Raw genomic sequence first — 26,308 nt, 5'->3', positions numbered from 1 at the left:
TAACTAGTAACTATGAAATAAAAAACTGAAAAGCTTTAAATAAAGTCTAACTACAGGTACTACTTGCTACTTATTGCAACTATTTTCAGGAAGAAGCTAAACTAGCTAAGAGCAGCAACACAAAGTAAGAACGACATGGGGTATTCTGACTGTGGCCACTGGCTCTTAGAAGAAAGGCGGGGGACTAGGGTGGTACTACACTTATACCTTCAAGAGTTGCCACGAGGAGGTATAGGGCACTGCCATGATGGGTGTGACACTGGCAGATCAGGTGCCAGCTTATGCCAAGGTCCCCATGCAAGTATGAAAACCTGACAAATACACACCTTGAATCCGTCTGGCTCAGCCGTGTGTTAGTGCTGTTAAAATAAGTGTTAAAATTATAAGAATGTGTTTAGTGTTTAGACTTGATTGAATGCTCATGAATTGCTGCCTGCATTAATCTGACTTTAATATCTGTATCTAATTTCGTAAGGTAATATTGAGTGGTTGTGTTGGGACCCTCTGTAGCTGTGTAAATCACCAGATAGGAGAGAGATATTAACTGGTGTGAAGTGCTGGTCTCCAGCTGAAGGTGTTACATCCTGCCCAACAGGGAAGGTCCATCAACACCAGACAGACTATCGTGGAACATTAAAGAGAAGAAAGGCATTTTGTTGTTCTGCCCTCCCCACACAATGAAGATGATTCATGCAAGTGAATTCCTCCCATCAGCTGAGCTGGCAACTCAGAGTACAAGGGAGGAGAGAAATAAAAAACCTTACTGAGAAGGAACTATATCTCTGCGCTGCTTGGACTCTAGGGGGCAAGGTTTTTAGGCATAAGCAAAGGATCCACAGCTACTTAGCCTGGATTAGCCTAAAGAATATATAGAGCTTGCTTATTACAGAAGCTTCTATTACCTTTTGAAACATAAGATTGGTAATCATTTGTGTGCATATTGTGGCAAATTACCGGTATTGTTCTCTGGGTCTCGCGCTTTCTCTTCTCTGGGGTAGGTTCAGGGCGATATTGCTTGCCTCTGAACCGTTCCTAGATCTACTAGGACCCCTACGTCTCTCTTGGAGGAGTGGTGGAGTGGAGAGGGAGGGACCTGGGCCCGCCTCTAACTCCAGAGTCCTAACGTCAGGGGCCTCATGCGTTGTGTATTGGTGAATCCACTTAGTACTGGCTGGTTTCTACTTTGACAGCCGGGTGTACTTCCTTCTCATACCGTCAGGTGTGTGAAGGGCTTCTCTGGCCTCTTTTACAAGCCGGGAGTGCCCACTTACCTAGCGGTTCTCGTTGGGCTCCCAATCCACCACAGCACTTCCTCCCAAACCTCTCCTATTTCTGTGCTCTCTGGGACAACGCTTCTCTTCTGGCATAACGTTGCCCACGCTCTGTCTCCAATCCAACTTTTCTCATTCGGACACTATCCATCAGACTGTCTTGCAGCTAGAAAGCAGTGGGTTTATATCCTGACTAGTCAGCGTGCTCTAATGAGATCAGGTGCTCTAATGGAAGTCGAGTGCGTCAATAGTTATCTAAGCAAGCCTTCCTTCCCATTGGGACAGGAATAAGCCTGCAACATCTTCTATGCTGCCCTCTGCCATGGCTGAACACGTAATTATTATTTGCTTTCTCTTTAATCTGTAAATAACTCTTATTTCCTTTCCTATGTTCATAATCTTTATATAGTTTGTTATGAGATGGCTATAAGCATTGTCTTTGTGTGAGATCTAAGGTGCAACTGACCTGTGGTAAGTGACTTGGTCCTTTGGACTGGAATCCTGAAATTACTAATGATCTGGTGTAAGGGACCCCTATCAAAGTAGGTGTAGTATAGTTTCAAGTGCCCCAACAGGAACTGTTATCACTCCATGTTAGGTCGTTATAGTGCCTGGGGAGTTTATAGTTAGATGATGGTTGTGAAATGTTAGTATAAAAGCTCCCATGACAATTTGGGATTTTGTGACCTGTTCCCAGCAGTCGCCCTGGAGGGGTATTCACGCAGGGGCGGCTCTAGGCATTTCGCTGCCCCAAGCTGGCAAGCAGGCTGATTTGGCTGTTGCCTGGGAGGTCCGCTGGTCCCACGGCTTCGCGGACTCCTAGCTGTGCCTGCGGGAGGCCGCAAGCCGCGGGACCAGCAGACCTCCACAAGGCAGCCTGCGGGAGGTCCACCGAAGCGCGGGTCAGCGGGACCTCGCAGCAGCCGAAGCACTCTCCGTTCCCGCCCGAGCGTGCGGCAGAGCACACCCACGGCTGCTGCCCAAGCAGCCTTTTGCGTGCTGGGCCCCTGGAGCGCGCCCCTGGTACTCAAACATTGAGTACTGGCAGGCATGGCAATGGTATGCGCCAAAAGACTTTTCTGCTCTGGCGTACGTACTGCAAGACCTGGGAATACACATCTGGCATCCATTAAAGAACAACAAAGTTCTCCATGTGTGGACATTTGCCGGTAGTTCTGTGGGTTCCGCGCTTTCTCTTCTCTGGGGTAGTCAGGGCGCTGGATTGTTGCCTGCTGAACCCGTATCTTATTATCCTTAGTCTTAGTGTCGGGAGGGGGAGTGGAGGGGAGGACCTGGGCCCCGCCCTCTACTCCAGGTCCCCCCAGGGGCCTAGGTTTGTGGTTGAACCACTTGAACGAGGGTTCTTCCTGGTTAATCCCTCTCCTACTCTTCGCTTGTAAGTGCTTTTGCCCCCTTCTAACAGCAAGCTGGTCTCTTACCTGAGAGGTTTCTTCTGGACTAGTCACACAATCCACCGCAGCACTTCTCAACTTTCTATGTTCCTCTATATCAAACTCTCTCTTCTCCAACTTCTGCAACCTGCCAACTCTAGCCCATATCAGAACCTTCTCCTTCAACCCCACCACTGTCGGGCTGAAGCAGGGGTTTTTATCACATAAACTGAAGTCAGGTGCTCCTGATGAGGCAGGTCTCTAAATGGCTACAGGTGTTCTAGTTAATCTAAAGCAAACCTTCCTCCCTTGGCAGGGAATAAGGCCCCCTGCTAACGCTCTCATGCTGCCCTCTGGCCGTGCTGGGTCACAATGTCCACCAAGAGTAAGACAAGAAATAATTGGCTTAGTTTGCAGCAAGGAAGATTTAGGTTAGATTTTAGGACAATCTTTCTAACTCTAAAGATAAGCAATGGAACAGGTTATCTATGGAGGCTGTGGAATCTCTGTTATTGGAGGTTTTTAGAAGCAGGTTAGACAAACATCTGTCATGGACGGTCTATGTATATTTAATTCACCTCAGCATGGGTGGTTCTCAACCAGGAGTACATGTACCCCTGGGAGTATGCAGAGGTCTTCCAGGGGGTACATCAACTCATTTAAATATTTACCTACAACAGACAACATAAAAAGCACTAGCGAAGTCAGTACAAACTAAAATTTCATACAATGGCTTGTTTATATTGTTCTATATACTATACACTGAAATGTAAGTACAATATTTATATTCCAATTGATTATCTACAAAATCCTGTGCTCGATATCTCAAGAGTCTCCTCAGTCTTTTGTCCCAGGCTGTGATCTTGCCTGTTTTTGAGGAATTTGTTTTGGATATCACTGGTAGTTCCTCTGTTGGGTCAGAACTACCCACTGCCACGGAGAATAAAGTGCACTGCCTCCCATTGGTGTAGAGATGGGAGAATGAGCTAGTGAGAGGGTAAACAACTGCATGAGTTTGGCAGTAGGTAGATCAATTGGTGTGAGCATAGAGGGGTGCCAGGTCTGGCCTAGCACCACCCATGTTCAGGGCTGGACAGAGGGAAACAGGAACCTACTTACTAGGGCATCAAAGATGAGCGTATCATAGACATCTGTGGCTGAATTCTCCATCATAATTGAGAACAAGGCATCCAGAGTGTCCTGAAGGAACTGGGGGAGACACAAGAAGAGTAGGAGCCTGAGTGATAATCCCTAGTATGATCCAGACCAATCCCAAATGCCACCTCAGCCCAAAGGAAAGGAAAGCAGAGGTTACTTACATGTACAGTAACTTTTGCCCGTGGGGATGCTCCACCATAGGATGAGTGCAGGCCTGTCTGCTTCTCACTAGAGACAGTACAGCAGTGTCTGTGGGCCCAAGTCTTTACACAGCAGCTCCTTGTGTTCCCATACAAGGGCATATAGGGAGGCATGGCCCTATCACCATTCAATTCCTTCTCAATTGCAAAGCCAGAGTTTCTGCAGCAGAGAGAGATGAGAGAGGGAGGTGGAGCACCCATAGGGTCAAAACATCTCAAAGAACTCAAGTTACTGTACAGGTAAGTAACCGCTCCTTCTTTGAGTATATGTCCCTATGGTGCTTCATCATAGGAGATAGCTAAGCAGTAACTGAACATAGAGGTGGATGCTGAGGAAGCAGATCCAAGGCAGCGTGGAGGACTGCATCACCAAACGTCAGCTCCAGAAGCAGGGAAGATAGTGTAATGCTTGGCAAAGGTATGGACAGAGGACCAAGTTGCAGTCCTGCAGAGTTCAACTATGGGAACATCTTTCACAAGGGCTATAGATGTGGACTGAGCTCTAGTGGAGTGTGCTGTCACTCTGTGAGGAGGTGGTATTCCAGCAGTCTCACAGCACATTAAGATGCAACCCAAGACCCACTTTGTCAGTCTTCATGTGGAAATGGACTGTCACTTCGTATCTGCAAAAGATACAAATAGTGTGGGAGAGGCCCTGAAAGTCTTAGTCTGCCCAGGTGGAAGCCGGGAGCCCTCCTAAGATCTAATGTATATAGGCTGGTTTCCTCCTTGGAGGCATGAGGCTTTGGACAGAACACTGGTAGACAGATTTCCTGATTAATATGGTATTCCAAAGAGGCCTTAGGGAGGAAGCTAGAATAGGGACTGTTGTGATAACCTTTACCTACTTTTCACCAATTCACCTTACAATTAAAGTAAATGTGTAGGCCCAGTTATTACAACATGTAGTGTAACTTCATCTCTGTAGAAAGTAGCAAATGGTGGGTCTGCCATGAGAGCACCCAGTTCTTCCATTTGTCTAGCTGAAGTGATGACTATACAGAATGAAATATTGAGGGAGAGGTGGAGGAGAGAGCAGGTAGCCATCCTTTCAAAAGGGGGGTTCCTCAGGACATTGAGAACCACATTAAGGTCCACTGGGGGCCCTGGCTCTGTACAGGAGGCAACAAGTTGTATGAGCCCATAAAGAATCTGGTCGTAGGAGGATGGGCAAAAACTGAGAAGCCCTTGGTGGGCAAGTGGAAGACCACAATAGTGGTCAAATGTACTTTGACTGTACTCATTGATAAACCCTGTGTCTTTAAATCTAACAAGTCATCTAGGATCTTGTAGAGCAGAGCTCTTGATGCTTGAGAAGAGGAGTGAAGAGAACACCTGGAATGGAAGCATTTCCACTTCTGAAGGTAAGTTTTGCAAGTAGTAGATTTCCAGCTAGACAGGAGAACTGACTGGACAGGTTAGCTCCATGCCAAGAACCATCTAGGAACCATGCGCTCAGGTTTAAGGATAAGGAATTAGGATGGACCAGGGTCCCTGAGTTCTGTGGCAGGAGATCCTTCCTGAAGGGAAGGCAGAGAGGCATTGCCGCAGAGAGGCGTTGCCACAGAGAGTTGAAGGAGGTTTGAGTACTTGTCTTGGCCAGGACAGTGTTATGAAAATAACCCTTGCTCGTTCCTGTCGCAGTTTGAACAAGGAGGATCAGAGGTCGAGATGGGTAAGCATATAGCAGGGTACAGGCCATGGTCTTATCAGGGCATTTCCTAATGAGTTGTAGCTGTACCTTCCCTTGGAGCAGAGGAGACAACATTTTGTGTTGATTGTTGTAACAAAGAGATCGGCTTCTGGGAGAAGCCCAGATTTGGCAGATGCTGAGGAAGACAGAATTGTTGCGCTCCCATTTGTGGTCCTGATGGAAGTTCCTGCTGATGGAGTCTTCAGTTGTATTCTGGAGGCCTGGTAGATAAACTGCTGAGATTTCTATCTGATGGGAAATGCACCAGTTCCAGAGTTTTAGCAATTCTATATATAAGGACTGAGATCTTGCTCCACCCTGCCGACTGATATAGTACATTGCTGCCCTGTTGTCCAGCATTACCCTGATGCAATGACCCTGAACACTGTGAAGGAAGTGTTGGCAAACATATCCAATTGCTCCTAGCTCTAGGAAGTTAATGTGGAGTGTGGCCTCTTGTGCAGACCACTTCCCCAGGGCTGTGGCCCTTTGGTGTTGAGCTCCCCTTTGCAAAAGTGAGCTATCTGTTGTGAGGATCCTTGAGGGTGGGGAATGTGAAAATAGAGTTCCCATGCAGACAGTCACTGGGAACTCCTTCCACTACCTGACAGAGTCCAGAACTTTGGGAGGTACGGTGATGCGTTTGGAGAGACTGTCTGTTTGGGGTGTACACAGTCCTAGCCATGTTGGAAGGCTCCTGAGACACATGAGATGTGATGAACATTGAGGCATATATGTGGCCCAAGAGTTGCAAGCAGGTCCTTGCAGTTATTTGTGGGCTGCACTGTACTGTCAAGATTGGACTGGACATAGTAGAGAACCACTCCTTGGGCAAGCAGGCGCTGGCAGTTATACTTCAACAGAGCTACTCTAGACTCCCTATCTTCTGAACCAGAGTCAGTGTAGGCTTCTTCAGATCGACACAGAAACCCAGGAATTGAAATAGGGGCAGTCCCTTGCCAATTGAGCCTCTAGCACTGACCAACACCTGAGGAGCCAGTTGTCCAAGTATGGGAATGCTGTGATGCCCCACTGATGTAGGCAGGCAACTACCAAGAAGAGGACCTTTGTAAAGAGGCTTGGGGCTGTAGAGAGACCGAAGGGGAGGACTCCATATTGGTAATGATCTGAGCATATTACAAAACATGAGAAATGCTTGAGAGATGGGTGGATAGTTACATGAAAGTAGACGTACGATAGGTCAAAGGTGATGAAACAGTTTCCTGGATCTAGGGTTGGAATTATGATGGCTTAAATTGCAAGAAGGGCTTAAACTGCAGAAGGGTGGTTTAGGTTAGACATTAGGAAAAACTTCCTAACTGTCAGAGTGGTTAAGCACCAGAATAAGTTGTTTAGGGAGGTTGTGGAATCTCCATCATTGGGGATTTTTAAGAGCAGGTTGGACAAACATCTGTCAAGGGTGATATAGATAATACTTAGTCCTGCCTTGAGTGCAGGGGACTGGACTAGATAACCTCTCGAGGTCCCTTCCAGTTCTATGATTCTATGGCTAGCACCACCATTCTGAAGTGCTGAAAAAGGACATGGGTGTTCAGGTTTCTGAGATCAAGGATTGGTCTCCATCCTAATCTTCTTTTGAGGACTAGGAAATAGTTGGAATAGAATCCTCTTCCAACAAACTTGAGTAGAACTGTTTTGATCATCCACAAGAGCAGAGAGATTGTACTTTCTGCCTTAAGAGCTCCTTGGGAGAATCAAAGACTCATAGAATTGGAAAGGACCTCAACAGGTCATCTAGTTCAGATCCCTGCGCTCAAGGCAGGACGAACTATTATCCTGCCAGTGGATTGTGCATATCAAGTGGGGCCCCTCAGGGACAAGTTCTGGGTCTGGTTCTGTTCAATATCTTCATCAACGACTTAGATGTTGGCATAGAATGTACACTTATAAAGTTTGTGGATGATACCAAGCTGGGAGGGGTTGCAAGTGCTTTGGAGGACAGGATTAGAATTCAAAATGATCTTGATAAACTGGAGAAATGGTCTGAAGTAAATAAGATGAAATTCAATAAGGACAAATAGATAAATGTCTATCAGGGATGGTCTAGACAGTATTTGGTCCTGCCATGAGGGCAGGGACTGGACTTGATGACCTCTCAAGGTCCCTTCCAGTCCTAGAGTCTATGAATCTATGAAATGCAAAGTACTGCACTTAGGAAGGAACCATAAGTTGCACACATACAAAATGGGAAATTACGGCCTAGGAAGGAGTACTGCAGAAAGGAATCTAGGGGTGGATCACAAGCTAAATATGAGTTAACAGTGTAATGCTGTTGCAAAAAAAAGCAAACATCATTCTGGGATGTATTAGCAGGAGTGTTGTAAGCAAGACACAAGAAGTAATTTTTCTGCTCTACTCCACGCTGATTAGGTCTCAGCTGGAGTATTGTGTCTAGTTCTGGGTGCCATGTTTCAGGAAAGATGTGGACAAACTGGAGAAAGTCCAGAGAAAAGCAACACAAATTATTAAAGATCTAGAAAACAAATTATTAAAGATCTAGGAAAGATTGAAAAAATTGGGTTTGTTTAGTCTGGAGAAGAGAAGACAGAGAGGACATAACAGTTTTCAAATATGTAAAAGATTGTCATAAAGAAGAGGATGATAAATTGTGCTCCTTATCCTCTGAGGATAGGACAAGAAGCAATGGGCTCAAATTGCAGCAATGGCAGTTTAGGTTGGAATTAGGAACAACTTCCTGACTGTCAGGGTGGTTAAGCACTGGAATAAATTGCTGAGGAAAGTTTTGGAATCCACGTCATTGGAGATCTTTAAGAGCAGGTTGGACAGACAACTGACAGGAATGGTCTAGATCAGATCTCTAATGTCCACCTCTAATTTGTCTGAGGTGATCTGCTCCCAGGCAGGTAGGAAGTGGAACAGTCAGTTTCCAAAAGAGGGATGGACAGTAGAGTTGTACAGTAGAGGATCCTGGGGAAAAAGTTGCTCAACGCCTTCAACAAAGGCATCAAAATCATCCCTTATATAGGAGTGTAGACTGGGTAGATGTAAAGGGAGGTGGTTTGCTTTTCTGAGGTTTGAATTTCCTCAAAGGCTCCAAAGGGCTAGGAAAGGATTGGTATGCATAGTACTGAAAAGTCTGGAACGTTGTGGAGTTTAAGGTCTGCTAAAATGTCTCTTTGTTGCAGGTACATAAATTCCCAGTGACGGTAGCGTTGCTCTTGAATCTGTAAGGATATGGAGTGTGGAGTTTTGGTCGTTCAAAGGCAAGGTCTTCAATTGTATCAGCAGCATTGAGAACAGTCCACAAGGAGGCTTTTGCAATCAACTAACCCTCAGAGATGATGGACTGAAATTGGTCTTTTTGTGGCAGGTGTTCAATAAAGTATGTGAACTTCAAATAATTGCTACGGACTCATTTTGCCATCAAGGCCTGATGGTTTCCAATTCAAAATTGAAGAGCTACCAATGAGTAGCTCCTCCTTCCCAGCAGGTCTAATCATTTGGACTCTTTGCCCAAAGGAAAGGGTCTAGAATGAGCCTGGCTTTAGTAACACTTTTCATTGACCAAGTCCACCACCAGGGAATTAGGGACAGGATGGTGGAAGAAGTGATCCATTCCCTTAACTTGAATATTTTTTTACTGCTCTTTGGCAGGTGGGCTGAGTGGTGGCAGGTGTTTGCCATAGAGCACATGCAGGCAATAACTGCCTCATTAATTGGTAGGACAAACTTTCCCTCAGGAGAGGATGGAGTGTGGGGGTGATGTTTAAAATGTTCATCAGGGAGTGTTGGAACTCTTGTACCTCTTCTCATGGAATCTGGATGGAGTCTGCCAGGTGTTTCATGAGGTCCTGGAAAGCCTTAAAGTCATCAACGTAAGCGGGCAGTGGTGGCATTACTGCCTCATATGGGGAGGGAGAGGACCTGGCTGAAGGAGGGGAGTTTTCTTCAGTCTGTGGCTCTTATTCATCTTGTGTTTTTCTCATTACCAAAGAGGCACGTAGTACCAGAGGATTCTCTGTGGTGCCTGTGCATAATGCGGTACCAATGGATGTTGGAGTTTGTTTCTAGCTGGCACCCTGTAAAACTTTTCACTGAATTGCTCCCAGAGGTTCGAGGGGTCCCCAAGAACATTCATATCCCCGATGTCAAGGGTGCTTGGTGGGCTCTGGAAGGTCTTCTTCCATAAATGGACTCAGGAGAGTATGATGCACAGCCCTGCATCAAGACCTCAGAGTCAGAAGTATCCTCTCCTGGGTTAAGAGGGGGAACCTCAGGCATCAATGCCAGTACCAAGGGTTGGAAGCCCAACCAAGGGTCATGTTGCAGCTGGCGGGGCAGTACCAGAGAAGGAACTCTAGTAGACCTCCTTAGTAGGGGGAGACTCTGGTTCATCTGAGACTAGAAGATACTCCAGGGAAAAGGATCTGGAGGGTGGTGGAGGGCTATGATAGCCTATGTTCAAAGTCTGAGTCAGTACCAGAGCAGGAAAAAGGATCAGTGAGGAGATGGTGAATGTGATACCAGAGAGGTCAGAGGGGCTTTTCTGACCTTGGAACTGTAAGAAGGCAACAAAAACAGAGCCTGGGGAGTAGTCCTGGATACATCACAGTGCTGAGAGGGGTCAGAAGGAACCGAGATAGAAGCTACCCTGAGAGAAGACTTCTCCACACACTACTTCTTATACAGTACTGATGTCTCAGTATCGGTTGCAGTCAGAGTCTCCCAGGAGTGAGATTTTTTTCGTTTCTCTGGAAAGTGAAAGAGGATTTTTTCCCCTAGAAGGCTTAGTCTCTTGTGCTGCCAATTAGTTTCCTATAGTCACCAAAGTGGCCTGAAATGTTCAGGCTGATGTACCAGAGAGGTGGGAGCAGACCCCTCAGGAACTAGGGATCGTACCACTAGGAGGAACTTCACCCTAGCCTCTCTGTCTTTTCTAGACCCGCCTTTAAACATTGAGCAGACCTTGCGCTTTGATGGGATGTGGGTATCACCAAGACACTGGTGAGAGCTAGAGTGCTTTTGCTGCAGGTAAAAAACCTGTAGGAGGCCTGGCAAGGCTTAAGTGCCAGGTGGAGTTTTCAGCACGACCTGGCATGCCAAAGCCGTAACTAAAGTCCTGAAAAAAGGAGTAATCCGCCTTTGAAAGCACGACTGTGTTGAAAATAAAATTTAATTTAAAAAAATGACAAAAATAACCAAGTAAATAACAAAATAAGAACATTTCACAATAAATGAGAAAGGCAGGAAGCTGCAAAATGCTCCATCTCGAGCTGCAAGTGAGTGGCAGCAGGTCCACACCTCCCTACATGCCTCATATGGGAACACGAGCAGCTGCTCTGCACAGGCTTGGGCCCACAGACACTGCTTTACAGTCTCCAGTCAAGAGTGCATGGGCGTGTGCGCATCCTACAGTGGAGCACCCATGTGGATATATACTCGAAAAAGAACAGAAACATACTCCTCAGTCCCTGCACAATATTGGCCCATATAATCTGTTCATCTCAGTTTTCTCCAATATGGTGCTTCCGGCCCAAGGAGATAAAAATCATTTATTTTTTTTTAAAAATTCAGATATTTTATTTAAATCAGATTTATTTTATTTAAATTAAATTCAAGTTTATTTTTTAATAGTTAAAATTAAATTTTAAATTGACAACCTATGTTAGGGCCTAAATTTAATATACTAAAATCAAATAAATTAAATACAAAAAAAAAAGAATATTAAGCAGTACACGCTTGCTCTCAAGTTTGAAAATACGTCAAAGCATTGAACCAGTGGAACTGACTCACTCAGAACTCACTCGAGTTTGTTGAAGGGCTACACTAGCTTTTGATAGCAGTAGCCTCTTCTGCAAGTGCAGAGAATATTTTCTTTTTTTCAGTTTATTTGACTAGTTCCATTTAATGACTAGTTCATTCAAAGTTAAGAAAACAATTGGGAATGGAAAAAGCAAGAACGCTTATTTTCCTCTTCCAATCTATGAATAAAAAGTAGCTGTGAGAGGATGAGATCTAAAAGTTCTAAAATCCTGAAGGACACTGTGACCAGAAATAATCAGTTCAATTCATCAACTTTTATAAATCAATCTTAAATGCAAAACATGTTTTGATAAGCTTTTCAGTACACTTTTTTCTTGTTTTCAGCAAATTTAAGGTAGTTTTAATTTAAAATTCTGTTTGCATTTTAATGAATTTGAATTTCCATTCAAATAGAGCTTGATATAAATCACAAGTAAAAAATTACTCATCACGTAAATAAGAAATACATCATTCAACATTTTCTAATACAATAAAAATGTAAAAATTAAGAAGCTCAATAAATGTAAGTTAGGGTACATAATAGCTTAAATTAAGCTGTAAAGATACACTGTATCTTCCTGGTTAGCAAAAAGAAGCACCAAATTTAGTGTAAAGACTACATTTGGCTGCAAAATCAACATATTTAATAGTTTCCAACCAGTGAGAATCAACAGCTCTTTAGGAAAATTACAAATGCAGAACATGGTTAAAATAGATGACTTTAAAAGGTTTCCTTCTTGCTGATTTAAATCATGATTAAAAAAGGTCATTTAAATCATTTGATTTAAATCAGTTAACCCACCCTATCACAGCTCTTCCCTGGAAGACAATTTTCCATCCTTATCCATCTCCCTGACTGGAGGGTTCTCCTCATACTTGGCCTAAATTCCCCCTTTTCTTAGTCTCATTTGATCCCTCCTCATTCCACCATAGTTCATGCCCCTCAGAGATACAGACACTCCCCATATCTGTTACCATTTGCCAATGAAAGGCCAAGTTAGAAGCATCATGGCAGCATTTCACTGACTGTTCATGACCTGCAGGTAGGATGTGTGTGATGGTTATACAAACCCACGCTGGAGCAAGGAGTTATGAACAGCCCTGCTCAGACACCCCTGCAAAGCCTGGGTTGTAAGAAGGAGAGCAGAGCAGCTCAAAGGCAAGCAGTGGAACAGAGCAGGTGGCTGCTCTGAGGGGAAGTTACTGCCCAGGAGCCCATTGCCTGGCACTTGACAACACAGACCTGTGCAAACCCATACGGGAGAAGCAGGAGTCGGAGTGTGTGGGTCAAAGACTTGGCTGGAGTGAGTTACTCTGGGAAGCTGAAGGAGACTGGGGTAGGAAGTGGTCCAGGGGATGGGAGAGCAGAGAGGGCAGCAGCTTAGCACCCCAAGATGTAGGGTGTAATTGCCCAATGGTGGAGAGGGTGGGCCCAGGTTCCCTTACCCGCTCCGAGAGGCAATACAGTGGGAGCCTTCACCTCTAGTGAGAGGCTGACTGGAAAAGACTATGACTGGTCGAGGGCCTAGCCCTCGAGCCCCTGGCTAAGAGGAGGACTGGAAACTCTTGGAGCAGGGATGCCAAAGGACAGGGCTGAGCTTCAATGGAGAGATGTCCTGCCAATGTTCACATGACCACTAGGCAGCACTGTCAGTTGTTGTGCACCTTCTGCAGTGTGGTTTCTGAGAGCTACTGAAATCTGCTGCCTTTCCCCCAGATTAACCCCTTCCTGTCAATGTAACAGGCCACACATCCCAGTCATTGTCTCTCCCTGATCTCTTCCCGTACTTGCCTCCCTCTGCTTGTGTTGCACCCAGCCCAGTGGACCCTGATCCCCGTTAGGCCCCTTGGATGTCACTATGATATCAACAACTCAGCCTGTGACCCCTCAATATTTCTGTGGTTCTTCTCTGAGCTCCAAACAGTTTGTCAGTAACTATCGCTCTGGCAATGAGGTGCCCAGAGCTGAACATCAGATCCTAGGAGGGGTCTCCCAGAGCTAGAGAGAAAAGGACAGCCCCTCCTGTTCCAGGCTGGCGCCGTCTTCACACGCCACTCAGCGTGGCACTGGCCTATATCCTCACTGCTATATTGTCAGCTCCCTTGCCCACTCTTCCCTGGGCCTGCTCACCAGGCTTTGCCTGCTGAATCTTCACTTTCCAGTTCTCTTTTTCTAAAGGGGTGGAAAGTGGCAGCTGTTAGGAATGGGGATAGGGGATGTTCTTCCTGTGGGACAAAGGGAACTGGCCCAAGAGAAGCTCTAAAGAGCTAGGCTGCAAGGACCCTTCTTACCTTGATGACTTCTCCTCCATCCACATTCATTAGCTTCTGGAGGTTTCCAGCCAGGAGGTTGGGCTTCGACCGCCATTTCAGCAGCCCCAGAAGGTCAACTGCATGGAAACAAACTCATTCATTCAGTCAGTCCTTATTTGCTATTGACATAGGCACTGATTGCGCCCTTTGACCTCAGCTCCAAGTCAGCCAGCCCTCCCTGTCCCCCAACCAGCCTCACCTACATCCATTGCCCAAGTCAGCATTCAGAAATGCTCCCTACGAGGAAAGTGGCTGAATGACCCTGGTAGGAGTGACTGTGGCGTGATTTTCCACTCACTCCCACCTGTACCAGTCAGTAGTAATTCCACTGAAGTCAGTGGAGTGCTGTGAGTGAAAAGAGAATTGGGCCCTTCTGGACTGGGAATTCCCTACTGGCTTTCACAGCTTCAATGCTATGTTAATGAGATGTGGCATTTCATTTCTGCATATGTTACAGGTGGAAAGAAAGGAGGTAAAAAAACAAAAAAATCAAAAGTTTCCCGGTGACTTCCTTGAGTGAAGGAGTCTCCTGAATGAGTGCAACTCCTGCCTCAATTCCTATCTGCTCACAGGTCAGAGGGAGCCAGGGTTAGCCTGTATGTCAATCAATTTATGCTATGGCCAGGTAGGCTCATGGCTGCCCTGAGAATATGAGCGCTTACACATGCATCTCTGCTTCCCCCCAACTCTACTTGCAGTGAACTAAAGCTTGACACCTGGTCACAGAGTCTGAAATAGAAACTGACTGAAAAGCCATGACCTCAACTGCAAGCACACAAAAGCACCATCCCACCAAGCATTAGCCCACAGAAGCCCAAAATGGTCACCTTGGCTGCTGTGGGATCCCCAGTTTCTCTGTTATTGGGACAGGAAGAATAAAGTGTTGTTACCCTGATTATGTGACCCAAGGACAAGGAAACTGTTTTTTGACAGAGGGACTCGCCCTCAACTAAGTAGCACTCCCTAGACAAGGGACATGGGTTCCAAAACCCAGTGAATTGAGAGAAGATGGGGACAGGTATTTGTACCTAATGGCATGGGCCCCTTTTGAGGGCCTGAAATACCAACTGAATTTCCTCCTTTCTCTGCTGTGGAATATCAAAGCAAATTTTAATTCCATTAGGAGTCTAGTTACAGGCTGCTGAGATGAATTCACTTTGGGCCAATGGTGTACCAGCACTGAGGCTCCCCTACTACAACCTGAAATCACTACAGAACTAAAATTACTGAGAGCTGAAATCATTGAGTACTGTGGGGGAGCCTGCAGATACATTGCTGAGCAGCTGGCAGAGCAGAGCAGTTTATGGGATGACTGGCGCAGCTCACAGGATAGCTGGCAGAGCAGAGCAGTTTGTGGGTTGACTGGAGGCAGCTCACAGGACAGCTGGCAGAGCACAGCAGTTTGCGGAATGGCTGGAGCAGCTTATGGGACGGCTGGTGAGGGGAGTGGCTCAAGGTGAAGGCTGCAGCAGAACCCCATGGAGAGTCGGGGCAGTTGGCCTTGGACCATGTAAGGTGCCCCTTAACACCCCTGCCCACCCTCACCCTGGGCTGGGAGGTAAAACTCTGTAGATAAACTTTTTAACTCTGGAGCTGCACTGACCAGGGGAAGAGACTTCTGGGTGATTTTTGGGTTGCTGGACTCAGGAGACTTTTGGGATGTTGGACTTTTGGGTGATTTTTTGGGGGCGGGGGTTGCTGGACTTGAGACCCTGAGGGGAAAAGGATACTGCCAAACTTACTTGGGGGGGGGGGTCTTTTGCTCATGGTTTGTGTTATGAATCCTGTTTGTGGTGTTTCTCCAACATAGTGCCACATTTTTCCCTCCTTTATTAAAAGGATTTTGCTACACTCAGACTCCATGCTTGCAAGAGGGGAAGCATTGCCTTGCAGAGGCACCTGTGGCGGGGGAGGATGGTATGTAATTGTCCCAAGTCTCTGGGTGGGGGCTCGAGCCAGTTTTGCATTGTTATTCAAACGGAACCCCTATATACTGAACCCAGGCCTTGTTGTTGCCGCCAACTCAGATGGGCAGAAGGGTTACATAAGAATCAAGCAAAGTAAATTACTGTGGCTGGGATTCCTTAACTGATGCTTGAAGAAGCAACGCTGCTAGACAGAGTAGCTAAAACTCCGCTCTGTGGGCTTGAGTAAGACTGTGAACCAGAGGTGCCTCAAGGCAACCAAGCCCTTACCTCAAGGGAATCAGAGCCAGACCAGAGAGCGGAAAAGAACAGACTAGGTGGAAAGACGCCGTCTATAAAATTGGTAACCACCTTCTCTGTTTGTCAAGCAGGAACTGCGTGAGGCCAGCGCAGGGCCTGTTTGTGTATGTTTGTGAAAGAGAGACTCGTTAAGAGGAATGTATAGCTCTTAATGTCTAGCACTTAATGTCTAACAGAGGAGTTATGTGCTTAATGTAACACTTTACAGCTTATGTAATTCCTGCTAAGTAAATTGCTGTGTACTGAAGACAATTACTGTGGACCTTTTTCATTGGTATGACAGTAATTTGCTCCATCAGGAGCCAGTAAAGATCCATTTCAGGGGTAGTGGTGCCCTGTTGTCAACAATGATTATCATGGTTGGAGTTCTTTGTAGAAATTGGACTCCTGAACAGATGTTCTTTGGTTGTGTCCACCATTTTAGGGAGTCTTTGACCCTGCATGGCATTTAACAAATCTGTTTAGGTTGTGCCTGTGTGGTGTAGAGAGGCGGTGTGGCTCCCCTCCTCCACGGGGAGGGTTGAGCCCCGGCACCTCCTCGTCACAGTGGTATGTGCACTGTTTGAAGCCAGGCCTGCAGGCATCTCATGTGAAATCTGATGTGTTTGACAACAAATGATGTTGCTGACATATGCCCCAAGAGCTGTAAATAGGTTCTGGCTGATGTTTATGAGCTGTCCATCAATGTCTAAATTAAATTGACTAGTGCGATGAAGCATTGCTGAGGTAGCATTCCTGTTGCTGTTGAACAGTCGAGACAGGCTCCTATGAATTCCAATTTCTGGACAGGAATCAGTGTGGACTTTTACACATTTATCTATAACCCTAGGCTCGTGAAAAGGGTTATCATACTTTGTGTGGCTTTTATTGCTGCTTGTTATGTTTGTGCCCTTATGAGACAATCGTCAAAGTATGGAAATATCATGACTCTGTGTCTGCAGAGGTATGCCACCATGACAGCTAGAACTTTGGAGAAAACCCTTGGAACATGTGACAAAGTGGGGCGGGGGGCATTCATGGTTTTTCCATGTTTTCCAGTGGGTTGCATGCAGGGGGAGTGGGACTCAGTGTCCCCGGGTGTTACTGGTTTAACGAGGTGAGGGGAGAGGGAGTTTGTTGTTACAGAGGACCGGAGAGGGAACTTGGGACCCCAGCCGATGGCCTGGAGGATGAAGACCCCAGCGACTGGTGACCTGACGACCTGGAGACCCAGCTCAGGAGTTGCAGCTGGTTCTGGCCAGTGGGAGAACAATGGGCTGCGAAGAGAGGATCCCAGTGAACTGATCAGCCAGTTTACAACCTATTTACCTGGAGAGAAGACAAGGGACAGAGGTGGGGCTTGGGGCCAGGGATATCGGATGCCCATCTGGGACGCAGAGGGGCTTCGGGCTGGAGAGGGGGAGCAGGCAGAGGTCACCAGGATGCAGGGGGACTGGGATGTGCTGTGCTGAGGGAGGCCAGGCTTGAGGCCCTGAGAGTTTCCTGCGCTGAGTTCAACCCTCAACAAACCCTCCTGTTTTACGCTGGCTGAGAGTTGCTCCGGTTCAGAGAACAGGGTTGCATCAACCCCTTCAGGGGTGGAGGCCCGGGGGGTCCAGAGCGAGTGGACTCCCTGAGGGGGCCCACGGTGAGAAACAGGTGTACTAAGGCTCAGAGAGGTGCGGTTCCGGGAGGTGGAGGAGCCTGACCCCAAGAGAGAGTAGACTCCCGAGAAGGGTGTCACACTGGAAGGGGCACCCCCCATGAACGCTATGGTGCCATGAGTGGGCACTATCTGTGAGTCCGTGACAGGGCAGTGGACAAGCCAAAGGCTAGTACTTTGTATTGGATGTGTTGTTTCCCTAGGATGGATCTCAAGAATCTTCTGTGTGATGGGTGGATGGTAACGTGGAAATACACCTCCTGCTGGTCGAGGGCCAAGAGCCAGTCCCCCTTTTTCTAACACTGGAATTATGGTTGATACTGTCACCATCTTGAAATGTTGGGTTTTTACAAATTTGTTGAGTTTCCTTAGATCCAATATGGATCTCCATCAGCCTGTCTTTTTCTGTGTGAGAAAATAATTTGTATAGAACCCTTTCCCTCTGTGTCGAGTTGGTACAGGTTCCACTGCGCCTAGATAAATAAGATTATTTACTTCCTGTTGCAACAGTGACTCAAGAGAGGGGTCCCTGAAGAGAGATGGGGAGGGAGGATGGGTGAGATGACGATAAAGGGGATGGAGTAACCAGTTCGGATCATTTCTAAAACTCATCTGTCTGTCGTGATGCTGCACCAGACTAGGTGAAAAGGTGACAAATGATCTCCGAATGATTGGGAGGTATTTTCTGTTTCTAGTATTAGAATAAGCGGTTGTCTCGTGCCCTCAACCACACCTTAAAAACTGCTGTCTAGTTTTGGATTGTTGGGATGTTGGTTCTGTGGCTGTTAATGTCTGGTTTGCCTTTGCTTGCAACATTGGTCCTACTGTCTATTTTGTGCGTATCGTGGTGATTGGAATCTCTGGGTATAATACCTGCCCTGTTTCTTTTTATTTGCAGCTGTGTAGATACCCAAGGATTTTCAGGTTGCCCTTGAGTCTTTAAGAGTGTGGAAAGAGTCATCCATTTTGGCTGCAAATAATTTTGGGCCTTCAAACGGTAAGTCCTTGACTGTTGCCTGGACCTCCCTGGGGGCCCTGAGAGAGAGAGCCAGGATGCCCAGCACATAACCACAGATGTTGCGATGGATCATGCTGCCGTGTCTGCGGAGTCAAGAGAGGTCTGCAAGGTCATCCTGGCATGAGATGTCCTTCAGCAATATTCACTTTAAATTGTTCTTTTTTATCATCAGGTGGCAAATTGTCAATAAATTCTGATATTTGCGAAAAGATGGTGTGGATGTATTTCACCAGTAGAGCTGCATAATTAGCTATGCGGAACTGAAGTGTTGCCAAGGAATAGGCCTTGCGGCCTAAGAAATCCAATCTTTTCCAATCTTTGTCATATGGGGTTGTTCTAGAGTGGTGTTCTTTTCCCCTCTCATTTACAGCTCCACCACTAGTGAATTGGTGTGGAGTGTGTAAATAAAAACTCAGCACCTTTAGATGTCACTTTGACCCATCTTTTGCATGATTGGGGAGCTGTTGCTGGTATCTGCCTTATGGTTTTTGCAGGCTCCATAATAGCATCATCGATCGGTAAAGCTATCCTTGCTGATGGAGATGACTGGAGTATGTCCAGTAGCTTATGCTGAGATTCAGGTACCTGTTCTAAAGAAACATCTAAGGATTCTGCTTAAGGACTTAAAATCATCCCCAGTGGTGGGAGCATTATGGTTTTGTCCGGTGACGAAGATGAGAGGTGTGCAGGTGATGAAGCTTCCTGGTCAGGTATGTCCTCAGTTTCCTCCATCACTTCCTCTTGTGTTTCTGAGGATGCTGAGATAGGAGGCAATAGGGATTGTGCAGCTCTTGATCTTGGTGGGCTAGGAGGCCTGTGTGTTTTACCCTGTACATTGCCCACAGATTCCAGTAAGGCCAGTTCAGTGGGAAAGGCATGCGGGACGGTGCCTATGGGTGCCCATACCAAGCACATGCCTCTGCAGATGGGTGACGTGCTGGTAGCTGAGATGGTCCAGATTTCAGCGAGGAGTGACAAGGAGTATATATCACTGCATCCTTTTCTTCACCATCACTGGACAGAGTGGGAGCTGATCCAGATGGAGTATTCAAGTGGCTCAGTACCAATCTGGATGGAGTACCTTCGGTACCAAGTAGAGAGAAATCAGGTGTTGAAGAGACTATTAGGTCTGCATGTCTCGTGAACTGTTGTGGAACTGTGGGCTTTGGAACTGGGAATGGCGGCCCGGGAATGTGAATTGTAGTCGCTGGTGCCGAGGGCTCTGCGCTGGGAGGCATAGGTACAGCAGGTGGCATCACTGTGCCGCTCAGTACCAAGTTTCTTTTCAGCTCTGTGGATGCTGAGGTTGAGGATTTCACTTTGCTTTGTGAGCCTCTGTTTGAGTTTGCCCTCATAGGGTCTATCGCTCTCCAATAGGGCGTCAAGACATCTAAAGTGGAGCACCCACAGGGATACTCCTCGAAGAAGAAGCTTTGTTCCTACTATTAAACTTTAACAATGCTTGGTTTCACAAGGCTGTCTGGATACTGTACTCACCACTAGTCAGACTCTTGAAGGGAAGAAACTGCACCGGAGTGTATGCACAGTGAGTGCACCTTACCTTTGTTCTGAATACATGCATTCCAGGTACTAAGGGGCAAAAAGAAACCTCCTAGGCCTGTATTAGGATAAATCGTTAGCTTCACAAACCTCTTTTTGTTACTATGAGAAAATCAATTGTGTGTCTTGATACTGACGGTTTTCCTGTTTCCTTAAGACAAAGCTTACTTCAGTTTAGGTAAGATGTTATGGGATACTTAACATAAGTTAACAGGATTATAACAGGCCAATTGGGCTATCTAACTGCTATATTAATGCTTCATAATATGCATACTTAAATGCTTGGAATATATATTGTGGGTAGTATTAACATAATATATATCTATGCTAGTTAGCATATAGTACTCAACAGTAGCCTTCAACCTGTTATGCACCATCCGCTCTGTTACCTAGTGAACCCATCAACTCTTAGACCATGACCAGACCTCTGCAGTCTTCACATTCCAGAATGGGATCCTATACCATGAGGGACACATCTATGTGCCTGATGGGATTACTCGGCTTTGAGTCCTACAATTCTGCCATCATGCTCCCCTAGCAGGCCACGTTGGCCATTCCAAGATTCAAGACCTGGTTTCCAGGAAGTTTTGGTGGCGAGCCATATGCACCTCTGTTGCATCCCATCTAGATTCCTGTGATCTTTGCACCCGGACTAAGACTGCCCCACTCAAGACTGCTGGGACACATCCAGCCCCTATCCACTCCGCCCTGGACTTGGGCCATCCTTCCCATGGACTTTATTATAAAATTACCACCTTCCTAAGGCCACAGTGCAGTTCTAGTGGTGGTTACCACTTAACCAAGCTGGCATATTTTGTTCCATGCCAGGTGCTTCCTTCTGCTCAGGAGACAGTTCACCTATTTGTGAACAATGTCTTTTGGCTCCATGGCTTGCCTACAGGCATTGTACCTGATCAAGGAGTACAGTTTATTTCCTACTTCTGGCAAGAATTTATATGCCATCTGAGTATTGACATCCTAACTTCAATGGCCTTTTATACATGCACCAACAGTCAGACAGAGTGGATCAATGAAGTCATAGAATCATAGAATATCAGGGATGGAAGGGACCTCAGGAGGACATCTAGTCCAACCCCCTGTTCAAAGCAGGACCAATTCCCAACTAAATCATCCCAGCCAGGGCTTTGTCAAGCCTGACCTTAAAACCCTCCTTGAACAGTACCTACGTTACTTTCTAAACTTATCATGGAGATAATTGGCTGTCCCTGATTCCTCACCTCATGCCACGTTTGCATACATCAGTGCTACAAATGCCTGCAGCAAGCACCACCACTGTGTTCATCCAAAGATCCTCGTCAAACTGTCAACACTTGCCATTACCAAAATCATTGCCCACAACTCCGGGGCGGTTAAAAATCGCGAAGACGACTTATGAATGGTATGCCAACCAGTTCCGCCAGCCAATACCTGGTTTTAGGGTAGGGGATAAAGGGTGGTTATCCATCTGGAAGCTGTGATCAACTTCTCTCCCCTCAAAGCTGGACTATCAGTACACAAGGTCTTTCCAGATCACGAAACAGATTAATCCTGTTATGTTCAAGTTACAGCTATAAGAACATAATAAGAACGGCCGTATTGGATCAGACCAAAGGTCCATCTAGCCCAGTATCTGTCTACTGACAGTGGCCAATGCCAGGTGCCCCAGAGGGAGTGAACCTAACAGGCAATGATCAAGTGATCTCTCTCCTACCATACATCTCCATCCTCTGATGAACAGAGGCTAGACACCATTCTTTACCCTTCCTGGCTAATAGCCATTTATGGACTTAGCCACCAAGAATTTATCCAGTTCCCTTTTAAACATGTTATAGTCCCAGCCTTCACAACCTCCTCAGTAAGAGTTCCACAAGTTGACTGTGCGGGTGTGAAGAAGAACTTCCTTTATTTGTTTTAAACCTGCTACCTATTAATTTCATTTTTGACCCCTAGTTCTTGGTATTATGGGAAAAGTAAATAACTTTTCCTTATCTACTTTCTCCACATCACTCATGATTTTATATACCTCTATCATATCCCCGCTTAGTCTCCTCTTTTCCAAGCTGAAAGATCCTAGCCTCTTTAATCTTTCCTCGTATGGGACCCTCTCCAAACCCCTAATCATTTTAGTTGCCCTTTTCTGAACCTTTTCTAGTGCCAGTATATCTTTTTTGGGTGAGGAGACACAATCTGTACACAGTATTCGAGATTGAGCCTACCATGGATTTCACTAAAGGCATAATATATCTCAGTCCTATATCTCTTATCCCTTTTAATGATTCCGAACTCCTGTTTGCTTTTTGACCGCCTCTGCACACTGCGTGGACATCTTCAGAGAACTATCCACGATGACTCCAAGATGTTCCCCCCTCCAGCTCCTATTCAAGAGGTATACCTATCTATCTCATAGAAAACAGTTACCTTGTCCATAACTTGTTCTTCGAGAGTGTTGCTCATGTCTATTCCACAGTAGGTGTGTGTGCTCACCCTGTGCATCGAAGCCGGAAGTTTTTCCCTTAGCAGTACCCGTACTGGGCAGCACCGCGGGGAACCCCTGGGCGCCTCCATAACACTATTACGGGAACCATGTGCTCCCCCCACCTCAGTTCCTTCTTTCCGGACAACTCTGACAGAGGGAAAGGAGGTGGGATGTGAATAGACATGAGCAACACATCTCAAAGACTCCAGTTACGAACAGGTAACTGTCCTTTCTTCTTCATGATTGCTCCTGTATATTCCACAGTAGTGATTCCAAGCCTATATCTGTTGGAGGTGGGTAAGAGTTCACAAGTTCCCGGGATGCAGTACCGCTCTGCCGAGCCTGGCATCATCTCTAGTTTGGGAACAATCGCTAATGCGCAGTGAACGTGTGAACTGAAGACCAGGTGGTGGCCCACAGATTCCTGGATAGCGACAGGGCTACATAGGCAGCCGACAAGGCCTGAGCTCTCGTTGAGTGCTCCCTGACAATCAGTGGTGGGACTCCTGCAGATCATAGCACGTGGCTATGCACAAGGTATCCAGCGAGAAAGGTGCGGGTGGAAATAGCTGCCCTTTCATACGCTCGGCCAAGGCACTGTAAGAGTTGCATGGATTTTCAGAATGGTTTAGTCCGATCCAGGTAGAAGGCCGTGCCCTAGCACATTGAGCATGTGAAGGCGGCATTCCTCATTGGAGAATGGGGCTTGTGACAGAGCATGGGAGAAAGATGTCCTGTTCCATATGGAGCGGAGACCACCTTCGGGAGGAATGCGTGGAGAAGTTGGACCTTCCTTGTGGAAACCTATTATGGTGGTTCGAGGTCAAGCCCTGAGTTCTGAGGTGACACGTTGAGCTGCGGTGATTGCTTAACGGAAGGTAACCTTCCATTGAGAGGTGGACAAGGACAATGCCAGGTTCAATAGGAGCCTCGTGAGGTGGACAACCCGGTTTAAGATCCCTTTATAGGGTTCTAGATAGGAGTGAATGGTCAACCTCTCAGGAGTGGTGATTCATGTATGGAGATAGACCGTGCTTGCATAGGGAGGCCTATGGCCTCCAGTGTACCGATTGTCATTTCCTTGGCTAGTATTGAGTCGACGGGCCTGTATGCCCTGGCCACGGACTGGTTTTCCCCTCGTGGGTGGGTTACGAGTCACAGCGATTGCTCTGAACTGCTCCCACAAGCCAGTCAGAACTATGAGCCTCTCTCCACTTGGCAGACTTGTTCAGTAGCAACCGGCTCACACGGTCACCCCGTCTCTCTTGGAGCATTTCAGCATCTTTCTGCCCTCCGTGTGTTCCAGCGCAGCCTGCCCCAGTGGGTCCTTGGAAAGCCACAGGTCCTGACCCCACTTCGCCGTCAGACGGCTTCTCGCAGCAGTCAACAGGAGGTTTTTAATGACTAAGAACTAGGGTTAAACAGAGCTTGTAGTTACCCGAGCTGGACCCTCGGCGGATTCCATTTGGGGGCAGGAGCCAGCCCCCACCTCTGCCCTCATTCCTCGTCCCCACAGCTCCACTACAACCCCTCCACCCCTCCTCTACTGTCATTCCGTTTCCAGCCAGCAGAGTCACCATGATCTCTTTGTCTTCCACACCTTCAGCTGGCCCTTTGTAGGGAGGGGTCCCAGGCATCATGTAGGAACAGAGTGCCAGGCATTTAGGTGCACTGGCCCTTTGCTCTGCAGCAATCACACACCCTTATTCCACCACCTAGATACTTAAGAACTGCCTAGGGGACACTGAGGCACCAACACAGTATTCAGAGCAAACATTAAGAACATTCGTAGTTCGTCACAGTGGGCATCGGTCTTCAGTACACAGTACACCACCGTCACTGCCATGGGGCCCCTTGCCACTGTCCATGCTGCAGGCCATGTGGCGCTATCTGGTCCGGCTGATCAGTACAGCCCAGCATAGCCCAGTGAGGGGTGGCTGGGTGCCGAGGCTGAGGTCACCACCGACCGAACGGTACCATAGGAATGACAGTGCCTACGATGCCGTCTTCCATGGGACCGGGACCCTGACATCGAGGACTGGTACCCCCTGGAAGTACTGTTCCAAGATTTGCTTTGGCCTCTGGAGCTGCGGTGCCATGGTGCCAGTGATGTGCGGCAGGAGCTCCATGTGTGACGTCTGACCGAGGGGGAGCTTCAACGTCTGTCGTGCCGAGACCAGCTACGATAGCTGCATTGTGAAGAGGAGCGCCTTCAACATCTATCTTGGTGCCTGCGCCTGCTGCTGCTCGGCATGAGGAGGAGGTTTTGAGCCCGAGGGATACCAAGGACTGCCCAAAGTGGGACCAGCCTTTCTCCCTTCCTTCTCTCGGTGCCGCTGCGAAGTCAAGCTCTTCCTTTGCTTCTTGGAAAGGTAGCGGTGCTGACTGGGGGAGGGGGCTTCGCTGCGTACCAACAGTGTGGTGCCCAGCACCAAGTCCGCTAGGCGTACTGGAGTTGAAGCCAGCGCCGATTCCATGAGGAGAGAGTGAAGCCTGATGTCCCTCTCCCTTCTTAGTTCATGGCTTAAAAGACCTTCAGATCTTGCAGCGTTCACTCATGTGAGTTTTGCCCAAGCAGCGGAGACACTCAGCGTGTGGATCACTCCTTGGCATGGAACAGCGACAGGAGTCACACGACTTGAAGCCTAGGACAAAGGGCATGCCCCGGGCCCACTTTAACAACTGAAAAAACTACTTATTATGAGCTACTAACAACTAGCTAAAGGTACCACTAAAGATCAACTGGAAAGGCTGCAGCAGAGCTGGAGCAAGAAGTTTGATGCACTTTCACTGTTGGCAAGGAGAAACTGAGGGTGGCGGGAGCGCGTGGCTCTCCTTATAGCACAATATAGAGGCACCACTCCAGGGGTCGCAGCGGTACTCCCCCCCTACAGGTACTGCTAAGGGAAAAACTTCCGGCACCAGTGCACATGCACATACCTACTGTGGAATACACATGAGCAAGCACTCGAAGAACTAGAAGGGACCCCAAAAGGTCATTGAGTCCAGCACCTGTCTTCACTAGCAGGACCAAGTACTGATTTTGCCCCAGATTCCCAAGTAGCCCCCTCAAGGGCTGAACTCACAACTCTGGGTTTAGCAGCCCAATGCTCAAACCACTGAGCTATCCCTCTGTGTGCTACAGTGTTCTCAGGCACTGCCATGCAGTTCCCATTGGCCACAGTTCCCGGCCAATGGGAGCTGCAAGGGCAGTGCACAGAGCCCCATGGTTTCCCCTATGCATAAGAGCAGGAGTGGGGACATGCCGCTGCTTCCAGGAGCCGCAGCACATGCATGCGGAGTGGCCCCTGACCCTGCTCTCCAGCAGGAGCTCAAGGGCCAGATTAAATTGGCTGGCAGGCCAGATGTGGCCCATGGGCCATAGTTTGCCCACCCTTGTTCTAGACTCTTGCTGGGTGTGACGTTATTGATATAAACTGGGACCATATAGAACATGGGTTGCAACCAAGGTCCTGTAGTGGCACCAAATCCTATGTAAAGGGGGTCATATAAGGTGTCTAAGACCAGGTTATGGGTTGCTGGTTATGATTATGCTGTCTGTATGTCTGTATCATTT

At 47.3% G+C, this 26,308-nt stretch overlaps 1 protein-coding gene across 1 annotated transcript in view; it reads right to left on the bottom strand.

Moving 5' to 3' along the window:
* Positions 1 to 26,308, bottom strand: part of LOC116824712 (dedicator of cytokinesis protein 2-like) — a 128,941-nt gene that overhangs the window by 2,999 nt on the left and 99,634 nt on the right. Inside the window, exons 19-20 of the mRNA XM_075066762.1 lie at positions 13,790 to 13,887; positions 3,782 to 3,871 (exon numbers count right to left, since the gene is read on the bottom strand). Of these exons, the coding sequence (XP_074922863.1) occupies positions 3,782 to 3,871; positions 13,790 to 13,887 (188 nt within the window). The remainder of the gene's footprint in view (positions 1 to 3,781; positions 3,872 to 13,789; positions 13,888 to 26,308) is intronic.

This window comes from Chelonoidis abingdonii, chromosome 5 (genome assembly GCF_003597395.2).
Source record: "Chelonoidis abingdonii isolate Lonesome George chromosome 5, CheloAbing_2.0, whole genome shotgun sequence".
NCBI classification, from domain to species: domain Eukaryota; kingdom Metazoa; phylum Chordata; order Testudines; family Testudinidae; genus Chelonoidis; species Chelonoidis abingdonii.
This window is presented reverse-complemented; position numbering and strand designations above follow the sequence as displayed.